This window comes from Pseudoliparis swirei, chromosome 18, assembly GCF_029220125.1.
Source record: "Pseudoliparis swirei isolate HS2019 ecotype Mariana Trench chromosome 18, NWPU_hadal_v1, whole genome shotgun sequence".
Taxonomy (NCBI): domain Eukaryota; kingdom Metazoa; phylum Chordata; class Actinopteri; order Perciformes; family Liparidae; genus Pseudoliparis; species Pseudoliparis swirei.
In genome coordinates, this window is record NC_079405.1 from 23,498,576 (window position 1) to 23,521,972 (window position 23,397).

At 43.2% G+C, this 23,397-nt stretch overlaps 1 protein-coding gene across 1 annotated transcript in view; it reads left to right on the plus strand.

The window, feature by feature from the left end:
• The window catches only part of LOC130208462 (band 4.1-like protein 1), a 70,800-nt gene that overhangs the window by 33,870 nt on the left and 13,533 nt on the right, over positions 1–23,397 (plus strand). Inside the window, exons 2-12 of the mRNA XM_056437614.1 lie at positions 809–948; positions 2,200–2,367; positions 8,005–8,109; positions 12,557–12,599; positions 12,735–12,810; positions 13,197–13,415; positions 17,815–17,902; positions 18,002–18,154; positions 19,060–19,157; positions 19,246–19,421; positions 20,969–21,189. Coding sequence (XP_056293589.1) covers positions 910–948; positions 2,200–2,367; positions 8,005–8,109; positions 12,557–12,599; positions 12,735–12,810; positions 13,197–13,415; positions 17,815–17,902; positions 18,002–18,154; positions 19,060–19,157; positions 19,246–19,421; positions 20,969–21,189 — 1,386 coding nt within the window. The 5' untranslated portion in view covers positions 809–909. The remainder of the gene's footprint in view (positions 1–808; positions 949–2,199; positions 2,368–8,004; positions 8,110–12,556; positions 12,600–12,734; positions 12,811–13,196; positions 13,416–17,814; positions 17,903–18,001; positions 18,155–19,059; positions 19,158–19,245; positions 19,422–20,968; positions 21,190–23,397) is intronic.

The following is a 23,397-nucleotide window of genomic DNA, read 5'->3' on the forward strand; positions in this document are numbered from 1 at the left end:
TGCAATCCATATGATACAGTATTATATGCCCGTTTAACACAATCTCTTACAATCTTTTACAAAGCAAAAAGCAACTAAAATATGATTTTACTTTTTTTTACTGGGCTCTTCCAGACATTTGAATGGAGAATGAGCTCTTCTTTTTGAATGAAAAGAGGTTGGGAGGTGGGAATTTCAAAATAAAGGCGAATGTTTGAGAGGATGTTTGGATGTTTACACTTTCCATGGGTGATGCTGGATCATTGATCATTGAATTGATCCAGATAGATGGGCCATTACGCTACCTTATATATTGCCTGATATGCATCGAGGCAATGACATAGTCCATTGCACTATAGAGCTATAAAGGCTGGAGCATTCCAAGCATTCATACCCACTCATGGATGATTGAACACCTTTGCGACTAAGGGAATTTACTATTGATAGCCATGAGTACTGACAGTAGTGCCCATGGCCTAATTCCCTAATTCATTTTTTTGGTAATCATCTTCCCAGTGCTGGAGCTTGTCTCGCTTAAATAGACGATCATTATCTGGTTCAGTGAGGGATTTTATAATTAAGTAAATGTCCTAGCCGTCAAGGTGAATTATGTCTGTGGAAATTGTGTTGTATTCTGTAAGCTGTATCTTTTTGAATTTGTAATGAAGGTGTGATTCAGGCACCAGTAGCATTATTATTTTGGGGGGGGGGGGGGTGAAGGTATTCGTGTTCAGCATTTCTCGCAGTCTCCCGCTGTCATCTCGGCTCTTTTGATGCCGAAAGAGAGCACGCATTAACGCTTCTGTTTCCGCCTTTCGTCTCTTCTCAGGTTGGTGTTACTTTGCTGACGAGACAGAGGCAGGGCCCCGAGTCCGGAGGTGAAGAGAGCAAGGTGGGAGCCCTCCCAGACAGCAGGGGGCAGCAGCAAGCATGCAGCACTCTTTCTCGGACAGCAAGATGGCCAAACAGGTCAGCATCTAACTATAAATCTCTGTCTGTCTTTCTGTCTGAAACGTAGAAAATATTAACTTATTTCAACGCATTTGGTACACAGGAAGTATCTGTAGCACCACAAGCTGCAGTGTCAAAAATGTAAGGCTCAGATACAAACAACCCGTTCAATTATCAGGGAACCCCCCATTCCTGCCGACGGCTATGAGGCTCTACAACAGTTCACCTTCACCCTCCAGACAACCCCTTTTCTTCTTATATTTTGGTTTTTTTTTTTTTTTTGTGTTGTGTGTGTGTGACTTTTGACTCGACAAATTTCCCCTTGGGGATTAATAAAGTATATATCTATCTATCTATCTTTGTAAACAGAAGTCTGACGTGTAATCTTTATGTACACATGGAGAAAAATGTGTGTTTGAGAGTTAGCTAATAGTGTTCATGAAGTTTAATATGCTAATTTAACTGATGCTATTAGCCGTGGTGTGACATTGTTACGATAACAATGTCATGTAAATGATATAGTTTTTGTTCAATGTTATTTTATGTCTTCCCAAGTTACATTATTACTAAATAGCATTTGGTCAACTTTCAGATTAGATATGTTGACGGTATTTCATATTTCTCTCTTACTCGTTAATGTGAACGCAACAAACTAACGTTAGTTTTGTCAGTTAGCAAGCAGCAGTCACACCCCGAGTGTTAATAATTTGTATTAATAACGTCTATGGGAGAACTGTGTTTGTGTTTGTGTGCGTATGATGCAGCCAATTTTTATTTAATTTAAGTTTCAACTTGCAAACTGCTGATGCAACCGGTTCCAACGCTTGTGTTTGAGCTGAAGTTGAATATCATTACAAGGCAGAAAAAATAGGGTTTGTTTGTTTATGTTGCCTCATTAGCATACAATATTTCTTCATATTGCAAAACTTCTTCTGGCCGAGCCTCCGATTCTTTGTTTCAAGAGAGTCTGACGAGTTCGTGATATGCAGAAAATGCATCGCTGTAATTCAGTGGTTAGCCACATAACTGAGTCAACGAGTTTTCATTACTTGTATATTATACTGTATGCTTCTCAGTATGTGGAATTGGCAGAATAACCACAGTGCCTAAAATATTACAGCCACAACGCTGACTCGACACCATTAAGTTTCTCTCAGGCTTAAACCTAATGCACCGTCCTGATACTGATGCAGTTCTTCAACGTATTTTAACTGTTTCAGATATCCACTCAAGTATGTATAACTGTGTCATTTGTGTACATATGTTAAGGAACAGAATTTCAAGCATCTGGATGAACCCAGGGAAACGGACGACTTGTCGGAGAAGACGTCCCCAAACAGGAACCTCAAGTCTCCCCAGAAGGGCTCCAAACGACTTAAAACCGCCCACTTCAAAATGACCATGCTGGACTCCTCCGAGTTCGAAGGCGAAATTGAGGTAAGCACAGCAAAAAAAGGAGAACAAACTATTTGTGGTGATGTGTTTTTTATAGAATTAGCCTTAACATGCTTCAAACAAAGACTTGAAAAGCAGTATTATTCTTTTATTGTCCTCTTGTTGGCAGTTGTCTGTGTTGTGTGTTGCTGCCGCGAGCAGATGAAACAGGCACGGAGAATAAAAAGAGAGCTGTTGTCATGCTGGGAGCTCAACAGGGGCGGCGAAGCAATGTCACACATCTCTGTAATGCACACACAAAAAGCATGAAAGTCTTCATCCTCCACCATCTGTTTTGATTAGACTCCTGCCATTTGAAAAAAGGACATTTCCCGCTTGCTTGGAGAGGAAACTGAAGGCATGCATTTAAAAAGAAGGAGAGAAAAAAAGCACATTGCCTTAAATAAACGCACGGGGGATCATGGAGCTTTAATGACCATAGAAAGCGGCTTCTTGCAGGACGGGCCTTAAATATGAAATATCTCCTGCGGGATTGTGAAAGGAAAATTCATATCCAGTTACTTCACTGTGGAGATGAGTGTTTTTATATCTTGTTAGGTGTCTGCCTCGCTCCGCTGCCTCTGCACCCGAGACGACGGAGTTGAATCGGGGAGGGGGAGGGGGGGGGGGTAATAATTGGCGGCAGCCAGTCCTCTGTCACGGCCCGGTAACCTGCCTCCGCATCTCTCCGGCGAGACCGTCTGATGCGGCTCCTGCTGGGTTGCTGGAGATGTGCTGCGCATGAATCGGAAATTGCGTCACCATTATGTTCGGGCGGGCTCGCCCAGGGCCAACCGTATCGATCTCTCTGCCACTTAATGTGCGCTTAAGGGAGAGGAAAAGAGAGAGAGAGAGAGAGAGTCAGAGGAGAGGCCTTTGTCTCATTAGTGTCAGTCACCTCTCGCACTTCACTCTGTCAGGTAGAAAGTGACAGAAGCTTCTGCAAAAGGTTTTCTTTGTCTCGTGGAGTCGTGGCAGGTTGTGTTTGGGAGAAAATCGAGTTGCTTCTTGAAGCGTGAGGCATCCCGTTGCTTGCTGGGAACATTGAGCCTCCCCTGTCCCCGATCCATTCAGTCAGGCGCTTGAGCACCGCCGTGCATGCGTTGGCGATGACGATGGCAATAGTTCGTACTTCCCTCCCACTTAAGGTCACTCTGCTTTTATTGACGTGAGATGAGGACAGCAATCGGACCGCAAAGAATTTTCCCCTGTGTCGAACACCAAAAATAGCAGAAGAATTAGCGATGACCAAGTCAATTATATTGGAGCGATAGCCCACAATTCAATTCAATTCAGTTTATTTTGTACAGCCCATTCTCACAAATTACAAATTCGCCTCAGAGGGCTTTACAATCTGTACACATACAACATCCCTGTCCCAGAACCTCACATCGGATCAGGAAAAACTCCCAAACAACCCTTTCACAGGGGAAAAAGGGAATAAACCTTCAGGAGAGCAACAGAGGAGGATCTCTCTCCCCGGATGGACAGAAGCAATAGATGAAGGAATCATGACAGAGTTACAACACATTCAATGAATATGACAGAGTGTATGAAATTCCCACAGAAATTAATTCGCGACTAAATCAATATAATTTGCAAATTAACAAATTTTTAAACCATAGCCTATGCCAAGATGAAAAATAGCAGATCGAGATGGTCCATCTGTCCATCAGCTGTGTTTCACTGGCCGGGACAGCGGCGACACGCTCACACAGCCCCTCTACGCACAAATCAAATGCAGAACAAGCGCTATCATCACTAATGATGACGCTCTGTCAGCCGTACTTCAACCTAAGGGAAAATAGAAGCCATTGCATTTCAAATTGTCCAGCACTCTAATCTGGCTTCCCTTTCAGGAGGAAGAAAGTGTTTGTTAGTGGCCCCATGGTCCATCTTCTCCCACCATCTGCCACACTTACAGTTAATGTTTGGTTACTTTTCGGCAACAAATCCTACTTGGTAATGGAAGAAGGTGTCAGAGTTGGACACCGCAGTTTTTTCGTCACGCTGCTCACTATCTGCACAAAAACAAGAGGTTGCATGTTTGCCAAAAGGTAAACAAAGCTTGTTTCGGCGTTGGACCTCCTTGAGTCTTCTGGTGAATTCCTTTGGGGTTTAGTCGCCACTAGTCAGGCAACCGGTTTTGTAAGACGCCGTTGAATGCATCCTGAGGTTTCTTGGCTTGTTTATTCATGCTTTGATCAGATAGTTCCAGATCTGACTCCATATTGTAAACAACGAGTGTTGTTCAGCTGTATCACAACAGATGTGAGAAGCCATTGTCATGGAGTTGTAGATATTAAACTTATTAAACATTGTTCAACTCTCCTGCGTTTTATGGTTTTTAATTCAGTGTTTTGCTGATATTCTTTGTAGCCATATGTTATTCCGTGAACCTTTGCACATCCCCCAAGCAATGATTTGCTTATTCCTGCATAACACTGTACAACGCTTCCATAAAAATAGAAGAAACCGCTATTTCTTAACCCTCCTGTTACCTTTAGGGTCAATTTGACCCCCCATTGTTGTTTTTCGGTGTTTTCTTTTTTTTCACTGTCAAAATATATTAAATATTTTTTTTTTTATATAATAAGGCTGTTTTTAGTAGTAAACAAAACACACACAAACCTCACACAACTTAACAAAAACACAAATTTAATTAATTTTTTTTTCTGTTTTTTTGATTGAGGGGTTGAATATGTGAGGGTAAAATATGTTAGTAAATGTTAAGGTAACAGGAGGGTTAAGTATTCTTTTTTCTTTAAAAAATATATTCTACCAGTTCTACTTCTTTTATTTATTTTATTATAATGTCTCTTGAAAATTGCACTCTGTTTTTTGTTAAATGACAAAACAACAGTTTCTCTTCACCAGACTAAAAGTATTGTTTGGTGTATGTCTTGATTTGGTATCGGCACTAAAATCATCTTCACAGGTTTTTATGTATTTATTGCAATAAAACCTTCAACACAGGCCGCTAACAGACTGGCTAGGAAATCCAAGCCAGGTGCAGTCAAGGACAAAAAATAGAAGAGCGTTGTTATTATGAGCTACTTCTTTAGATACTTAGGCGTGCATAAAACGTGTTTGTGTGTGTGTGGGTGTTTGTTGTAGTGTTGGGGGGAGGGCCTCGCTTTATGTGCGAAAATGTGAGGTTTAGAAAATCCGGAAGGCTCCCCTTGCACCGACCGCTCTCGCAGCCCTGCAAAAGAAAATACTCAGAAATACCTTCGGGCCTTTTTGGGTGTCGCCACAACAATAGTTAGTTTTATCTTCATGACAGCTTGTATGTCTTAAGTGCCCCGCCTCCCCGTAAAAATGTTCCCGCCCTTGCAGCTCTGCTAGTCATTGCCAAAGAAGGGTGTACAAAAGCAGCCTCCTATCAGCTCGTGTTTGTTTTTCAAGTTTGCCATTCAAATTTGAGCATCCACTTCCTGTCGTCACGCACGCCATGCTCCGAACATTCGTTGTGCTTCCGGGAGTCGTTTTACGACGACGCTGCGGGAAGGCCAGCCACACTTCTCCCCGGAGGGAGGTGCCGCATTCGTGGGTTAATTAAGCCTCTTGTCATGGACGCATGACTTAGCCTCCCCGTGGACCCTCCGGGGCGCGAGGAAGGCGCCACGCCCATATCCGCTTCCCTCCCCCGGTCCTCCCCCCCCCCCTCTCCTCTGCTCACTGGGCTGTAACCCGCCTGACTATGCATCGTCAAGCATGGCTGCCCCGGTTGTGCAGAGCGGGGCTATTATGGTGTTTCAGGCTGTCCTTCTCTTGGGTGTATCCATTCTGAGATCATTACTGTACATTTACATATTTAACTACGCTGTCACACAGCGCCCTCTTGCTTTAACGTTGACAAATGTTGCCGTCGGGGAACTACTGACCGACATGGCGAGATACGCAGGTCGCGAGTATTGCGCCAGAGTTCCATGAGGCAAAGGTGAAACACTTTTTTCAAAATCTTAGCCTTGAAACAAGACAGCAGACGGATAATACTGCATCTGTTTCCCTGGCAACCGCTTCCACCATCTCTTCGTCAGTAAGCTCCAGCGGAGGAGGCACAGCATGTGTGTGTGTAGAGAGCATAATACTTTGCATGTGTGTCTCAGTATTGGACCTACACCTTAACATGACGTTTGAGCCCGTGCATGCATTTCGTCATACATATCAAATTTAAGCGACAACTGTTTTGATATGAGTATTCTCGTGCTTGATACAACCAAATGTGGCTGCCGGTGCAGTAAATGGCTTTCTGTTAATTACATTACAAACCAAGGCTTGGGAATTAAATTACTCAAAATAAGATTAGTGCTATTCCTGTCTGTGGATATGAAAACCCCATAGGGATTAAATACATTTTGAGTCTTGCTAACCAGGTTTTGAACTTATGACCTTCAAGCTGGGGGGCATGTGTGCGAACCCAATGAATATCTTTAGCCTTTTCAATTCTATAACAGAATGCAAAGCCTTTGAAGAACTGCTATAATCAGTGGAATATGACAGGCACTACATACATAGAAATATATGGTGATGGGTCGGTCCACTAATTTCATTCAGACTGAAAGATCTCATCAGTTATTGGATGAATTACCAATCCATTACCAATTGGATGTCAGCCGACTACAGCTTTGCAGAGCCTGTTAGCACGGCAGTAGTCTCTTGGTCTTATTGTTTAACAATGGATGGAGTTACTGTAAAGATGGGCCCTTTGTGCTATTCTGGTTTATAGTTGGGTCATCATCAGAGGAGGATATTGAGTGCCGTGATTATTTTAAGACTATGGTTTTGTATATTATTCCTGAATGGGATGGAAAGCATCTGAAGCACTAAAATATAAATATAGAGTAAAAAAAAACCTTTATATTCAGAAAGGCATTTATCACTTTTAGTTGACTCTTATAACTTGTTTCAAATATTCCTGTTTTATTATAGTTTTAACTATGTACTGGCGCTGTGGCACTCTGAGATTCTTAGATGAAGAGTGCCCGACAAATGGAATCCATTATTATTATTAAATATAGAGTAAAGATATCTCACTTGTTGTTCTGTGTTACATTCAGCTCAGATTACAATTATAGAAATACCTCATTGGCTAAAATGAACTTAGTGCCTAAATGCTGAATTGTTACCTTCTCCGGCTCTCGATTTTGGTACACGTCTAAACATCCAGGCTGGACACTAGGGATATACTGATCTCTGCCAAATCTAGTCTCAGGCTCCTTCATCACTGTGATGAAAAAAATGCTCATTTGTGCATCCTGGAAAAATCCATAAAGAAACTCTGCCTTGAATGTGAAAACAAGAACGTGTCACTTGAACGCAATGGAAATCTTCCTGAAATGCTCATCTTGAACTCTGTCAATAGAAGAGTAAATCTCTGCCTTCAGCAAAAAGAGCAATCTTCCCCAGCAATTCACAGTCCATTTCCACAGTCAAGTGTTTGACTGCGACGCCACAACAAATGGCTGAGCCGCTTTGTTCAGGACAGGAAAGAAATCTTGGCAAAGCAAAGCTGTCTAATGGGGTCAGACTCGTTTGCACGTATGGTATTCAGAAGATCATTTTTCTTCTCTTTCATTGTTCCTTTCTTACCACTGCTGTGTCATACATGTTTTTGTGTGTTTTTTGTCTTCGCAGAAACACTCCAAAGGACAGAACCTGATGGACATGGTGTGTGAGCACCTCAACTTGTTGGAGAAGGACTACTTTGGCATGACCTTTGCCGACACAGACACCCAGAAGGTCAGTGGATCGTGTACCACTGTTAACCTCACGCGACGTTTCAGTGCACAAACACGTTGCCAGCGGAAACAATCTGTATTCCTCTCACTTGTTGGATGGGTCGGCACCGGCCAAAGATGAATGGGAAATGGGTGCAGTTGGAGGAAACGATTAAATATGACTCATCTATTCTTTGCGAGACGTTTGTATGGAGGCAGAGCAGCTCTGGAGGCAGAAATAATCATTACAAGTTTCTCTCTGTGGAACACGGCTCTCAACAAGGCGACGGCAGAGCCAGCGGTGAGCAGCTCACGTCGCTAACAGCAAAAAGGTTGTAAACATCAGTGTAAACAACGATGTAAACAACGCTGCAGACTGGCAGCGATTAGCTAGCCAAAGTTTTGTTCTGCTCAGGATGCCATGACACCACGATATCTTTACATGGCAAATATATATATTCACTGCTATATTAATGCTTTTAATCCCATCTTTAGAACCTTTAAAGCTCCATTGACTGGATATCAGGAACATTTGCACAGGAGTTTGGTAAAAAATGTAAGCAGGCCAGTTTACTAGCTTAACGCCTATAGCTGTGGGAACGTTTTAAGTTTAAAGCAAGAAAATGTAATGTTTACTGAACTTCGGCTAAACATAGTGTAAATATAATGTGAAAAGGGTCATAAAGAAAGAAATGGGAGTTTTACTGCATATATCATTTCAATATTACATTTGGGATTAGACTGTTATCTTCTATCAAAGGTCCCATGGTCTCACTTTAAGGTCAGCCGGGCTAACTCACTAATAGAAAAAGTGTCGAGTTGGTTTCCCCCCCAAAAAAGACAAAGACTCACTCATCAGAAATACTGTACGTCTTTTATGGTTCACTGGTTCTGTCATCTGTGGTTTCATTATCTCTGCTTTTAATAAACGCATTCGCAGATACACTAAACACCAATCGGCTCACAAATCATCTTGACATTTTGAGTAGAAGGTCCGAATGCGTCCCCCTCTGATCTTTGTTTACATCTTCGGGGCACACAGACCAGGCTTATTATCTTCAGTTGACCTTGTGGGTTCTGGCTGTGGGACCGCTTTAGGGCTGTTTGTCCAATGTGGGCCTCCCTCAGGGCGGGTATGTGACTGCACAACCAGCGACAGAGAAACCTCCTGCCTGTTGAAGATAAGAAGGACGACAAGTCTATGTCCCTTTTACCATCTGGAGCATATCCTCTGTCACTGTCATCAGCTTGTACATACTTTGTTGTGACTTGGTGTCACAAAGCTTTGGATTCATCGTGATCTCAGGCCAAAGCAGACAAGTTAACTGGGGGTGTCGGGAGGTTAACAGGCTTGAAGTTCAAATATGTTCCTCTCTCTGAGTGTAGGTAAGGCTACGGCTTATATAAATGTGACAGCCTCTTCAAAGACAGGCTTTTCAGAGCGCAGATTGATACTATTGCCTGCGGTCATCGCTGATTGGTAGACCAAACAAGCCTGCGAATTGAAATGTCATCTCAGATGCCCTTTCTCTGCCTCAGTTGGGGAAGGAGGGATTCAATCTTGGCGCTCCGTGACAGCATTTCTTCCATTTGACCGCTTCATGGACTTGGGTTGCAAAAGCAAGAGTCCGTGATTAAAAACTTCTTCCTGCTTTTCTGCAGAGAGCTAAGCAACGCAGCAGCGAGCGCATCGCTAATTGAGTGCTCTTTGGCCTCGGCCGATATAAGATAGATTCAGGGGGACGATAAATGCCTGCGGCTCATAAAAGTATTTCGTAGCCTGATTAAACATTGACGCAGCATGTGTATTTGTGCCGGTGAACTTGAGTGTGTGTGTGTGTGTACGTGAAGGCGCAGTTCAAATTGCCAGCTGCTTGCAGTTTGCCCAACACGACCGCAGCAATTGCACTGTGCTGTGTCAACCTCTCGTTTCCAATCTGACGGACGGCAGACCCGATGCCAAAATGGCTGTCAGCATAATAAGCGGCCGCTGCGAGATGGATTCAGGTTAGCGAGCACTGCTGTCGGCTCACGCAACCACGGGCAATGCAGAGCTACGTAGCATGCACCGAACACCTCTTCGTGCTAGGATCAAAGGAGGAAAAAAAAATAGTTACACCTGCAAGTCCTTTTTTTACTGATTTATCTTAATTCAATTTTAGTCCTGCCAGCAGCACTAAATTGCAATGTCGGTGGGTTGGTTGGCCCACCCCTTGGGCCCAGACTTGAATATCTCAACTACTGGATGTATTGCCATGACGTTTTATCCAGACATTCAAGGTCCCTAGAAGATGAAATGTTCAAACGTTGGTGATAACCCGGCTTTTGATCCAGTGCCACCTAGACCAGCTAATCGTCTTTGGACGAATGACTCAAAAACAAGTGGCTTGCCATCCAGTTTGATTCAGATGTCCATGATGCTAATGAGTCCGTATGACTTTGGACCTTTTTGTCCCTGTGAGCAGGGCATTTACAAGAGGGGCAAACATTTCCATATCCATTACATTGATTTATGACCAAATCACGTCTAAACTAATGACATTCCCATCAGCCTCAGCTGCACTTTGTGTTGAGTGCTAATTTGCAAATGTTAACAACCTGAGTACATTGAACTGAGAAGAGGAACATGCTAAATAATAGCATTGGCACTGTGAGCGTGTTGTCAGGCGTTTAGCCAAAGTCTCAGAGCTGCTATCAAAGTTATTGTTAAAGGTCCTATATTGTAGAAAGTGGGATTTCTATGTCTTTTGATCATAACAGATGTCCAGGTGCTGTGAAAGTATCAAAGTGTTCAATCCACGGAGAAATGCACACAGATCTCTGTTCATAAACGTTTGCCTTTGAACAACCAATCAGGACTTCAATAAAGTCACACAGTCACTGGTAGAAACTAGAATAAACTAAAATTGGTTTAACTGATACACACAGAAAACATATTACAGGTAATATGAGAAAATAAATAAATTGTGTTTTGGACATTAAAGCTTATAGTAGAAGTCTGAACCTAAACTGAACACAATATGTCTCCTTTAAAACATGTAGCCGCAGTTATGGTATTAGCTTTGTGAAGATCGGCTGTAGCGTTCTCCATAATTAGAATGCCTAAATAGTTATGGAACCAAGTTGTTATTCTGCAGCTCTTAAGAATGCTGGAAGAATGCAGTCAAGCTTAACAACAACAGGATAACAGTGACATATTGCCAGAGATGATGTATTATTGGGAAGTCCCAACATGTGCAAGTATGATCTGGTGTAGGGATTTCTCAGGAACTTGAGCTCATGATCAGAGGGAAACATATTCAGACCTTCTATGAAAATGATTTGTGTGGCTGGAGTCCAATGTGTGTGTACAGCAGAGATAATTAAACCTCAGAGGACTGAAACGATGAGTCTCAGAGCTCCTTACAGACCTTGAAGTGAGACTGCAAACATTTTTCAGAGAAGCAATAACACAATCTTATTGTTGAATTCATAAGCAGTAAAACTCACCCTTGCTGAATTTAACACAACCTGCATTGATACAGAGTTAAAGTGGACAATTAATCTTCATTATTTCGTCTTTTTTTGCATTCTTAAAAAAAGTTAATATTCCTAATGAATGTTTTTAAAATATTTAATCTCATTGCTGTTCACTTCTGATTTTATATTTTATTTTTGAATGACACACTAAATAGGTACATTTTAAGTAAATGCCTACTCTCTACCAACAAAGAAGAGGACCCTAATGAAGACCATCACCTGAAACATACAGCCGGACCAACAATAGCTACACTTGTAGAAACTCTCCCAGAGCACAGACGCCAAGGTCGTTTAGAAATAGTGAAAAAAGAATGTGTGTATCCGCTCCAACATTTAACGGGTTCACCTTTGGCCAATACTACACCCTTCCACCAAGTTTCATGAACCCCCCCGCCCCGTATTCCCGCCGACAAACCGACAAACAAACCATTTGGCGGCGGTCGTAAACAGATGAATATGCAGCGGTAGGGTCCGTGAGCGTGCGGGGAGGTAACGGCAAAGTTAAGAGTACGTGAGGGAGGTATTTCATTTCTCTCTTCATTGCCGTCTGTGTGCATCTGTGCCGCTAAACGGCTTGATTTACGGGCTTCTGTTCCGAGCCAGTCAGTGTGCACCACTGCGCCGCTGACGAGATTCTCCAGCGACCAAATCAGAAACGGTGCCCCCCCCCCCACCCCCTTCATGATGCGATCAGATAGGTAACCGACTTGTGGTGAATGTTTTTTTGTGTGTGTGCAAAACCATGCAGAAAAAAAAGATGCTTGAATTAAATCTGCTCGCTGCACATTTGAACAGCTCAGCAGGGGAGAGCTCAGATCCTTTATTTAACCATATGGAAAGGCTTTCATTAGGAACACTTGACGGCAATTAGAGCAAAATGTGACACCGGGGTGTGCATTAGCCATGTTCCCATGTCTGCCCTCTGTTGAGTTCTGCCTTCTGTCTTTCAGAACTGGTTGGACCCCTCCAAGGAGATCAAGAAGCAGATGCGCAGTGAGTGTCCTTTTCCAAGAGATAATGAGTGAAGTCGCATACGAACCAATGCCATGGCTTGTATTTGCAAATTGTTTTGCAATTTTTCCCCACACAGAGCTGACGGTTAACCCTCTGGTTGTAATTTCTCCTCAGACTCTACGTGGAACTTTGCCTTCTCGGTCAAATTCTACCCTCCAGACCCTTCCCAGCTCACCGAGGATATTACCAGGTAAGACACGCGCCCCCCCCCCCCGCCCCCTCCCAGGTGCGTGCTCTATATACACAACATTGACAGTTGTCACTCTTCTGGCTGTGCTGTCGGATGCTCTTCAGAGTTATTCAGAGGAGAAATTGTGCACACATGCCAGTTCTTCAGCTGATTTTTATTTTTTCCTCGAGTGTTTACATGAAAGTATTGTCGCAATTTAAATGGCATATTTTCCTCGGTGTCAAAACAACCCAAATCCCCTTCTCCTTTTGGAGGATGAGACCCGGAATGCTACTAACCGCCGTGGATTAATAACTGCGCTGAAAACCAGTTCAAGCTTGTCTCGGTTCAGACTTGTCTGACTGCCAACACCCTCCTCTCCTTCCCCTTCTTGTCTCATCTGACAGATACTACCTGTGTCTGCAGCTGAGGGACGACATGCTGTCAGGTCGGCTTCCGTGCTCGTTCGTCACTCACGCCCTCCTGGGCTCCTACAGCGTTCAGGCCGAGCTGGGGGACTACGACCAGGAGGACCACAGCGCCGACTACGTCAACGAATTCCGCTTCGCTCCCAATCAGACCCGCGAGCTGGAAGAGCGGGTGATGGAGCTCCACCGAAACTACAAGTACATTAAGTCCATCTTTTTATTCCATCCGCAAAAAACCCCCTCTGGGGATGAACAGCCGATGAGTCGATTCCTCACCCCGCCCCTACCCCACTGTCACGCATATGGCTGATGGATGCTGTCACATTGCCGCAGCATCTGTCACTGGATGTACACAGTGCGGTGTCGTGCCAGCGCGAGAACACTTTCCCAGTTACAGAGTCTTCTCCGACGCTGCTTTTTGGCATATGGCCAAACATAATGCTTGGTAGGGGGGGAGGTGATCAGGGATCGGGAGAATTTAAGTTATCAAGCATATTACCGAGATAATTCCGCTCGCACTGAACAAGATGATGGGTTTATTATTTCCAGCCTGTTGATGTTGGTTGCTCGATGGTGTTTTGAGCCCTCACCGGCGCCTTCCAGGCAGCCGCTGCTGCTGCCGCGCGGAACCGTCCCCGGTCCCTCCCAAAATCGATTGCATCAATGCGCTACCCCCACTTGGGGCGGAGCTTTATTCAACTTTTTTTTTTTGCATATTACATTCACCCCATTCCGACCAAACCGCTGCTGGGCTATTTTTGGATTTTTTAACTATTCAAATTTAACAATTTAGGTTCAACAATTTTTGCGTGTATTTTTGGTTTATTAATAATGTTATTTCTGTTATTTCAACCTGCTAGCTAGCTTATAGAATATTAGCTGTAATAATATCATTTCTACCATTTAAACTGCTAAAAAAAAGTAAAATAACAAAGAATAATTAAATTTAATTACTGCAGATTTTTAATTGTATTTGGTGATTATATTTAAGTGATTGTGGTTATGGCTCAAATGATGCCTCAATTGTTGACTTTAGGCCAGGTTGAGACTGAGGATACCTTGGGACTTGGAGGCCCTGCTTTGATATAAGGATACTCTGAGGCAGAGGCATAGTTGAGAGGCTGCAGCTGCTTAGTGCTGCCAGGCACTCACAGGTTTAACTCACAGGTACAGGTTACAGGCATCATCTATGGAGTTGGTGATTGACAAGAGGGAGGCCATGACGCTGCTCTCGCTTCCTGGTTAGCAGGCTGCTCTTCCCTAATTAGCTTTGGGCCTTGATGTTAGCTTTGGATGCCTGTGAGGCTGTTTGATGCTGAGAGACTGGTAGACTGTAGACTGATATCCCTTAGTTAAATTGTCCTCATGCTCATAGCCACAAGATGGGCCTATTGAATAAATACCTAACATTTTAACATTGCATATGCTCATCATTATTGCCTAATACTTTAAGTTCATGAAGAAATAAGGTTCATTGATGAGTTCAGTCAACCCTAACCTACTTTAATGACTAAAAAAAGTCCTTTTTCACACTCTAAAGAAAAAAAAAACATAATAAATTTTAAAAATAATTTTTTAATAGCCCCAAAATACTTATTAGTTCCTTGCAATGTCTTTATACAGTAGGGAGGAAGGGTTTAGTATTCTCTGTCTCTGCTGGTTAGTTAGTCTATCTTCTTACACTAGTTCATCTCCTTCCTACATCATTAAATACTTCATCTTTTCATATTGCACTGGTTGCTGCTTCATTCGCAATTCCAACCACCACCAACCCTTGGTGTCCATCCACCCCCCCCACCCCCCCATCCCCGCTGCCCCCCATCCACCTTCCCCCCCATCCCACCTGCTGCTCCCACCCCCCCCCCTGCCCCATCCAGCCTGCATTTCAGATGCCCAGCCATGCAGCAATTCTGAGGCCATCTCATGACTCAAGTGTGAGATTGCACAATTAGGCAGGTTGCACAGCTAGGCATATATTTTTAGTGTGGTAAGGTGGTAGTGTGTGGTTTTGTGAGACAGTGCCTGGGATGTGGGTGATGTGGTGAACCTTGACCTTGGAAGTGTTTCAAATTTTGTTTTCAAAAATGACAGTTTGTTTTGTCTGTTTGAAATGTTATATTTGCCCAACAATTGTGTTTTCAGTGCCTGTCCAGTTGATCAGTTAGATTTCATGGATAAGAAGACAACAAAACAACTTTAAAAAAAGAGGGTTAAAAATAGGACAAAAAAAAAATTTAGTACATTGATAAACATTCAATTAATGAAAACAGATTAATAAAGGTTTGATAATGATATTTATGTAATAATATAGAAATCAAAACTAATAATATTTTCAACAAATCTCAAATTCCTACCCTTTTTTCCATTTCACTGGTTCTTTCAGCCCATTTCAGTTTTTCCCTTTTCCCCATCTGTTGGGATGGGTTATAGTTATAGGAACATCTGTTGATATTATATGTGTACAATAATATGTATTACAGACAGAATCTGTTGTACATGTTGTAAAGTTGAATACTGTTGTAAACAAAGAATAATATTATTTTAAAAATTGAAATAAATAAGATTGTTGATACATTGAAAGTTCAATTGGACCACTGCAGATAACAGGAGAACAGAGAGGGAGGACAACAAGACAGACCACAACAAATTCAAGACAGCACCACAACAAAGGCAGACAGGCAGTTTCACCGATACACCGCAACCCCAGTTTCCACGAGACGACCACACCACTAGCGTCTTACCCCAGTTTTCCCGAATTCGTCCTTCCCCAAGTATTAAATTCTGCCATCCTTCGTTGCTTAGTAAACTGTTTGTTGTTGTGAAAATTTGTTTTACCATTTTACTGTGTGTGTTGTATTTGTATTTTTTTTTTTTTTAATATATAATATGTATGTCACACCATCAGTCATGTCTCTCCTCCATCATGTGTGTCTGGACGACCATACAAAAAATAATTAATGTAAGTTGGGGTTTCATTAACTTGTACTCCTCTGGAAATAAACCCCTATGTGAAGCTGTAGAAATTAGTTGACATAGTGTTACATGACTATTTGCCTTAATAATCCATCACTAACATGATCTCGGATCTATATTTTACACCATGCGATTTCAGGCCCAGCTATTATATTATCAGACTAGTTAAATCAGTGCAATAAGTTCAATCCAATTCCAACACACATACACAGTGATGTAGAACATGAAGATATTTAATAAATGAACACATACACAAATTAAATTGTAATTGTTTTTATTTGTGTGTGTCAACTTTTTTTTAAAATATCCACCACCACCTCACCCATTCCTTTTTGGTGGTGGGTGTGTGAGGGAGTCAAATTGATCATTTGACCTCCTCACCTTGGCGGCGGAGCTGGGAGCTGTTGTTAAAGATAAAACATAAATAAATAAAGGATAAATACATGATAATTAAACCTGGCAGAGATATGATATGTGAATATTGCAAATTACTTGAATGAACGGGGCTCTCCCTGTGGCCACAGTGGGATCTTATGCAGCCAGCATGGCACTTCTTCTTTGCCCAGGCTCCCAGCAGCCAGAGGACCGGCAGGAGAATGTCATGGACAAAAAAACAAAAAACAAAATGGAAAGACATGATCATACAGACAATGAAACACTTATTGACACTGGGTGTAAATAGTTTGGAGGGCTTCTTTCTGAAGTTTATTGATATAATAAAGTCTTTAAAGTAGTAAATAAGTTATTTATTGATATAATAAAGTAGTCAACACTACACCTATGAGAGTTATCCAAAACTGGTGGCTGCCTCTCTGCCTTTCCCCAGCAGCCCAGCCTGCAAGTCAGCCAGTCTCAACATCAAGTGTGCCTCAGGCCACAAAGCTATTGGCCTGCTGCTGAGGCCAACCAGTGTTTAAGCAGCCTGGGAGCCCAGCCCCTTAATGTCCCTCTTCATGTCCGTCTAGAGGTATCTAAAACCAACTGGCCTGTGAGTTAACCTGTATACCACAACCTGTATACCCCTGGCTTCAACAACTGGCGCTGCAACCGCCTCATGATGCCTCAAAAAACTGGCCTCTGCCTCATTCTCCCAGAAAATCCAAAAGCAGCCAGTGCCTCAAGTCTCAACGTCAAGTGCCTGCCTCACATGCATCATTTTTGAAAGATAACCACTAAAACTCAAATATCAGCAAATACAGTGATTAATCTAAACTAATCTTTCTTTAACCATAGTTTAACCAGATTTAGCAGATTTAAGCAGGTTACCACAATACTACGATTAGCACTATCAGATTAGCATCTAGCATAGCTAGCAGGTTGAAATAAATACAACATTACATTAGCCAAATAAAATAAAAAATTTGAAATTGTTGGTTGAAGTGGGTTGGTTAAATGCAAATGCGCATGCGTGGGTTTGGGTTGTTTAACGGGTTGAATATGTTTGCTGATGCAATGCGCTCTGCAAAAGTGGAAGTGGGGTCCCGCGTATTGACCAGGCTTGGGGGCGAGTGATGATGGGGGCGGAGGGGAGGGCCGCCTTCCAAGCGGCCACTGGCGCTGTGAGGCCCTCGCTCAAAACCCCAAAGCATGTTGGTTACAGATGATATCGTTATTCGTCCCACAGGGGGATGACTCCAGCAGAGGCTGAAATTAACTTCCTGGAGAACGCAAAGAAACTGTCCATGTACGGGGTGGACCTCCACCACACTAAGGTTGCCAAAAGTTGTTTTTAATGAGCATTAACAAAGTTTTCGAGGACACACACTGGTGAATCACATCTGCCTCTTTTTGCTGTCCCTCGTTCGCTGCAGGATTCCGAAGGGATCGACATTATGTTGGGCGTCTGTGCCAACGGGCTGCTGATTTACCGCGACAGGCTGAGGATCAACCGATTTGCTTGGCCGAAGATCCTCAAGATCTCCTACAAGAGGAGCAACTTCTACATCAAGATACGACCCGGAGAGGTACGCAGTATGGCTCGGGATAATTAAATCAGCACTTCATCAAGATGTCTTCTCTGGCTTTGGCTTGTCTGAGTCTGAGACATTAGCCCTGATGATGTCACAGCGATGTCATTTGAGCTACATATTCAGCATAGAGACATGAGAATGGGCGTCTCATCTTATTCTCTGCATGAAGGCGAATTAGTCTTTTTTTTCTTCAACATGACGAACTATTCCTTTAAGTCATTACCTCAGATTTTAACTCCAATAATAGTTCGATGTTATGTCACAGTTGTCACTGTCGAAAGTCAGAGCAGAAATGAATGCACGGTCAGTTGTGGTGCGCAGAGGGCCGTGAAATCCTCCGCTTTATACCTCCACGTTTTGCACCCCTGCACAGTCAGCCTCTATGTTTCCGGCTCTCCCCATTGCGCCGTGCAATGCTGCAATGTTTCCTCCATGCTGAGCCTCGGTGTGACTCCTGTCTGGGCCAGACCCAGTCAAGTGACAGTGAGCCTGTGATCCAGACAAAGAAAGGGTCCCTTTAACAAAGCGGCCGCAGCTGCACCCACAGCCAGAATAGAAGGATAAAGAGTGTAAATATAGCGCCATGTGAACATTGGGGCATTATCCTTCCTCTGCTTTGATACGCTCCTTTTTGTCCGGTCGGCAAAATCCATGCTCTGAATGGGTTTTCTTACATAGTGGAATCCATGCCAGCACTAAGTACAGACCGTTTTATTGATTGGGTTCAGTGTTCGCGTATGAATTAGGTGTAGTATACTTATTGAATATTTTATTAGGTTTCTAGGTATCTAAGTCCTGAGGTAGCCGTTGAGCAAAAAGAGAGTAAACACACCTGGTGCTGAGCCCTGCTCAGCTTTCTTCACATGCCTCCCTGTCTCCCGATCCTCTCTCCCCTTCAGTATGAGCAGTTTGAAAGCACAATCGGGTTCAAGCTTCCGAACCACAGAGCTGCCAAGAGGCTGTGGAAGGTCTGCATCGAGCATCACACCTTCTTCAGGTGAGAATCGATCTCGTCTCACGGTCGGAAAGGTTCATCCAGACTCGCACTGCTACTATTCTGTTTTTCTTCTTCTTCTTCACCACAGGCTGGTGTCTCCAGAGCCTCCTCCGAAGGGCTTCTTGGTGATGGGTTCGAAGTTTCGATACAGCGGAAGGACACAGGCTCAAACCAGACAGGCCAGTGCTCTTATAGACCGGCCCGCTCCGCACTTTGAGCGTTCCACCAGCAAGAGGTACCTGCTGTCCAGGAGCTTGGATGGAGGTGAGAGCCCCAGTAGTTTCCCAATAGATCTTACTTGTGTTCAGTTCAAATAGTTGTAACATTAGTGAGGCCTTGTTTACAACTGGTATTGACATGCGTCTTGTGGGATCCGATCACGAGTAGAGAGCTCTAAGTACGTCAGTTCTCGTCTGGCATTAGAACGCATCTTCGCCATAGGAAACGAAAAGGAGCACAACGGACATCAAACAGTTCTCCGTGGTCATTTGGCGAGAACAAAAGGAGCTCATTTTCTGTCAGCTGTGTACCATCAGAGCATGGTGGAATTTGCAATATTCTAATTGATACATTTGACAAATTTCTTCCGGCTTTCGATGCTCCTTAACGTTATCAATCCACCGGTAGCTTAAGTTGTGTCGCCTCTGTGAGTGCGGCAACTTTCCGTAAGTCGGTTTAGTTTAGACAGAAGTTAGCCTGCTGGAACAATCGCAATGGCAATAGTGCACAAAGTAATGGCCGCCGCTCTGACCATTCTGCTCGTTTGTTTCTATGTGTTTAAGTTCCTGCGTGTTTTCGTCTTCAACTCCTGCCCAACTTGAAACGGCCTGGTACATGAACCCCAAAGGACGCACGGGACAACTATTTCAACACAGCTCAATATTTATTTTCTCCTTTCTTATTTGTTGGCTGGTTGCATCATCAGGTTGCAAACCTTCAAAACACAAAAAAAGCAAAAGTTATACACAAATGTATGTAAACTTTAAACAATTTCCATCCAACAAATTATTCCAAACAAAAAAGCACATCACAACAAAAGTCTTGTTATAGTACCAGTGGCTCTCTGCTGAAATGTTTCTCAAGACATTTTCTTAGAGAGACTTTCGACTTCCAGGTGTTCCCACTTAAAGCAATTAACTGCCTGCACCGACCTGCTGTTGGTGCGTTCTGGGAGTTGAAGTCTTCCAAGTCATGTGAGATGATTATAAACTGAAATAAAACTCCACAGTGGCAACATTAGAGAATTCTACCAATTTGTCTCAACACCTCCAAATGTGGTGCGAGCGATCAGATTTCAATACGTCCTCAACCTGTCTTGGGCACATTCACCAGTGATCATCAGTGATCACCCATGTTAATGCCAGTGTTGAACATAGCCTCACATAAAGCCAGGAGAGAGCTATCTCAGCGATGCATAACACCAGGAAGCAGGAGAAAACATGTATCCAGCTTCTGTATAGAGCCATTCCGCCTTGTATATACTTTCTTAATCTTTCTTATACTTCTTAGACCGTTGCACTGTTTGTTTTGTATTGTATTGTGTTGTAATGTATATTTTGTGTAAGCACACTGAGAGTCACTTTACCAAGTCAAATTCCTTGTTTGTGCAAACTTACTTGGCCAATAAAACCTGATTCTGATTCTGAAAAATGTTCCAAATGTAATGTTATTTGTCAACCGTTACATAAATTGTAAGAAAAAGCAAGAAATGAATAAGTCTCTGCTCCAGGTCAATAAGTAGTCCCCGCATAACCCTGTGGTTTTTCCACTTTGGCGCTAAGTTCAACTCTCCCTTATCTCTTCGCCACCAGCTGAGTTCTCGCGGCCGATTTCCGCCATGTGCGAGAACCACGACCGCCTGTCCCACCGCAGCGCCGGGGAACAGCGTCGCGTCCACAGCCCCTCCGTGGGCGAGCAGGAGACCGAACTGGAGCCCAGCATGGAGCAGGACGACAAGAACCGAGAGCGGGCCGAGGAGACGGGGCAAGAGCACGACGGCGACGTCACCCCGAGCAGAAAGAAAGAGATCATGGTAGTAAAGATGTCCCGACAAACTGGGACTTAAGGACTTTTTCTTGTTCGTGCCTAAGTCGATGTTAACATTAAATATGGTCCAAATATATAGAGCTTCTGTCACCTTGAAGGCAGCTGCAGACTCGGTGTGGGTAGACGGACTCCAGGGGTGCCTGTGTAAATGTGTGCAGTCGAAACTTCTCAGGCCAATTCAGGCTTATCCAGCAGGGGCAATGCGCCACAGGGACTTTGGTGGATTTAGCATTTACTAACTATTCTCTCCTTTCACCCCGGTTCACCCTCAGGCTGATATGCTTCCACTGCATTGCTCACGAATCCCGCTTCACAGTTTTTCCTTTTTCTTTTGTCCTTTTTCTAATAATGCTGCAAAACTCAAGCCTCGCTAACATGCCATGTCTTTCTTGAACTCTTGCTGGCGACCAGGAGGAGGCTGGCTCACCAGCTGACAGTAAACAGGAGGTATTTGGTGTCCGTCTGTACACCTGTCTGTGTTCATCCATGGCAAAGTGTACCTGTCGTAATCGTATCTCATTCTCTCTGCCTGTCTTCCGCTGCCCCAACTGTGGCGGTCAAGCCTGTCCATCATATAAAAAGACGGGCTATATTTTTAAATGTGTCTCGGCATGATAACAAGTCTGTATGTCTGTCTGCCTGCTCGTGCTCTGACTGACTTACCTTCTACCGTTCTCTCTCTGCATCTGACCTCGTTCCTGCACTCTCTGACCTGTCATCTCTCGCGCTCGCCCCTCCCCCCGTCCCGATCCATCTCTCTCAGTTGGTCCAGGAGGCCATTCCTCGGAGCCATAGGTTCCTGTCTTCGGCCCCTTATGCTTTAAAAAAAGAAAAGTGTTATTGCCGTGTGTCCCGCTGTTCCTCCACACCTCTAGTCTGTAGTTTTTTTTTTTTAACAGATTGAGATTTGCCTGCACCTCCAATCAAAGGATTCCTCTCTTTCACATTTCTATAAGAATGCCATAGAAATGTGACACGTCTGGCCTATGAGGGGAAAGAGTACTTTCAAGTTGAAGCTTTTCAAAAGTGATTCGCCTCTCTTTTATAACAAAGGATAGAACGTCTGCCATTGAAGATAAAAAGTAAAGAAGAATTACCAGCCATGTATACATAAAAAACATATTGATAAAAAGAAGCACGTCGATGTGGATCTGTGGGCTCCATCCTGTCAGTTAATTAAACTTCACAAAGCCTCCAAGTACCACTTGAAGTTGTAAAAATGCAACTGAGCACCATTATTCACCACATTTGCTCCAGTTTATGGCCAAACCAAAGTCATGGAGAATGTTAATCACACATTTCTTCTTCATTCTAATGTTCATTCCACACCAACGTTTATGTGTTGCCCGTAAAACAAAATTGATTGAGATGATAATATTTAATAGAGAAACTAGCATATTTTAATACCCACAATTAAAGAAAAAGCCTCATCTTGTAAAATAGAGTGCAAGTGCATTGTGCTTAACCATAGTGTTGGACACGTTACATCATATTATTATATTGTTAGTAACTAATGCATCAATTCTTCAGATACATTTGACTGTGACTGTCAAGCTGGGGTTAGTTTAAACCACTTTGTTCACATTTAGGTAGTCCATTGGGACGCATAATTAATCAAAATTTGGCGTAAATATACAAATTTATTCTTCACCAACTGTCATCCCAAAACAAACACAAATATTGCAGAATTTGAATTATCCAACTTTACTGAATGTCCCATCAGGGACACTCAACTTGCTTTTCAGTTTCAATGCTTTTTATGCTCTCTGGCACCTTATCTAGATTCAAATTATTTCCGTTGGGAATCAATCTGTTCTCATTGGGAATGAGAAAATGGTCGACTGGCCACACGGCATCCGACCGTCGGTTGAGTAGCATTGTGTTCCGGGTTCATTTCTTCATTCATCTATTTCAAGAGCCCTGATCTTCAGAAGAGCAAAATCGGTTGGAACTATAATTAGTTTTTGGTTTCCGTGGACTTCAATCGCATTTTAAATGCTATAGTTCTCCACGGGCCACAGAACAGGGTCGTAAAACACCAGCAGAATCTCTACGCAGTGCTCGTGTCGCGTCCCGTGTCTGATGCTTGACAGTCATGCATATCGTCAGTGCTGCAGTTTTCAAAGTATTAGTTTAAGGGTGTTTCTAACGCCTGCCTGCTTGTTGTTGTTCTTTTCTCTCCCTTTCCCCCCGC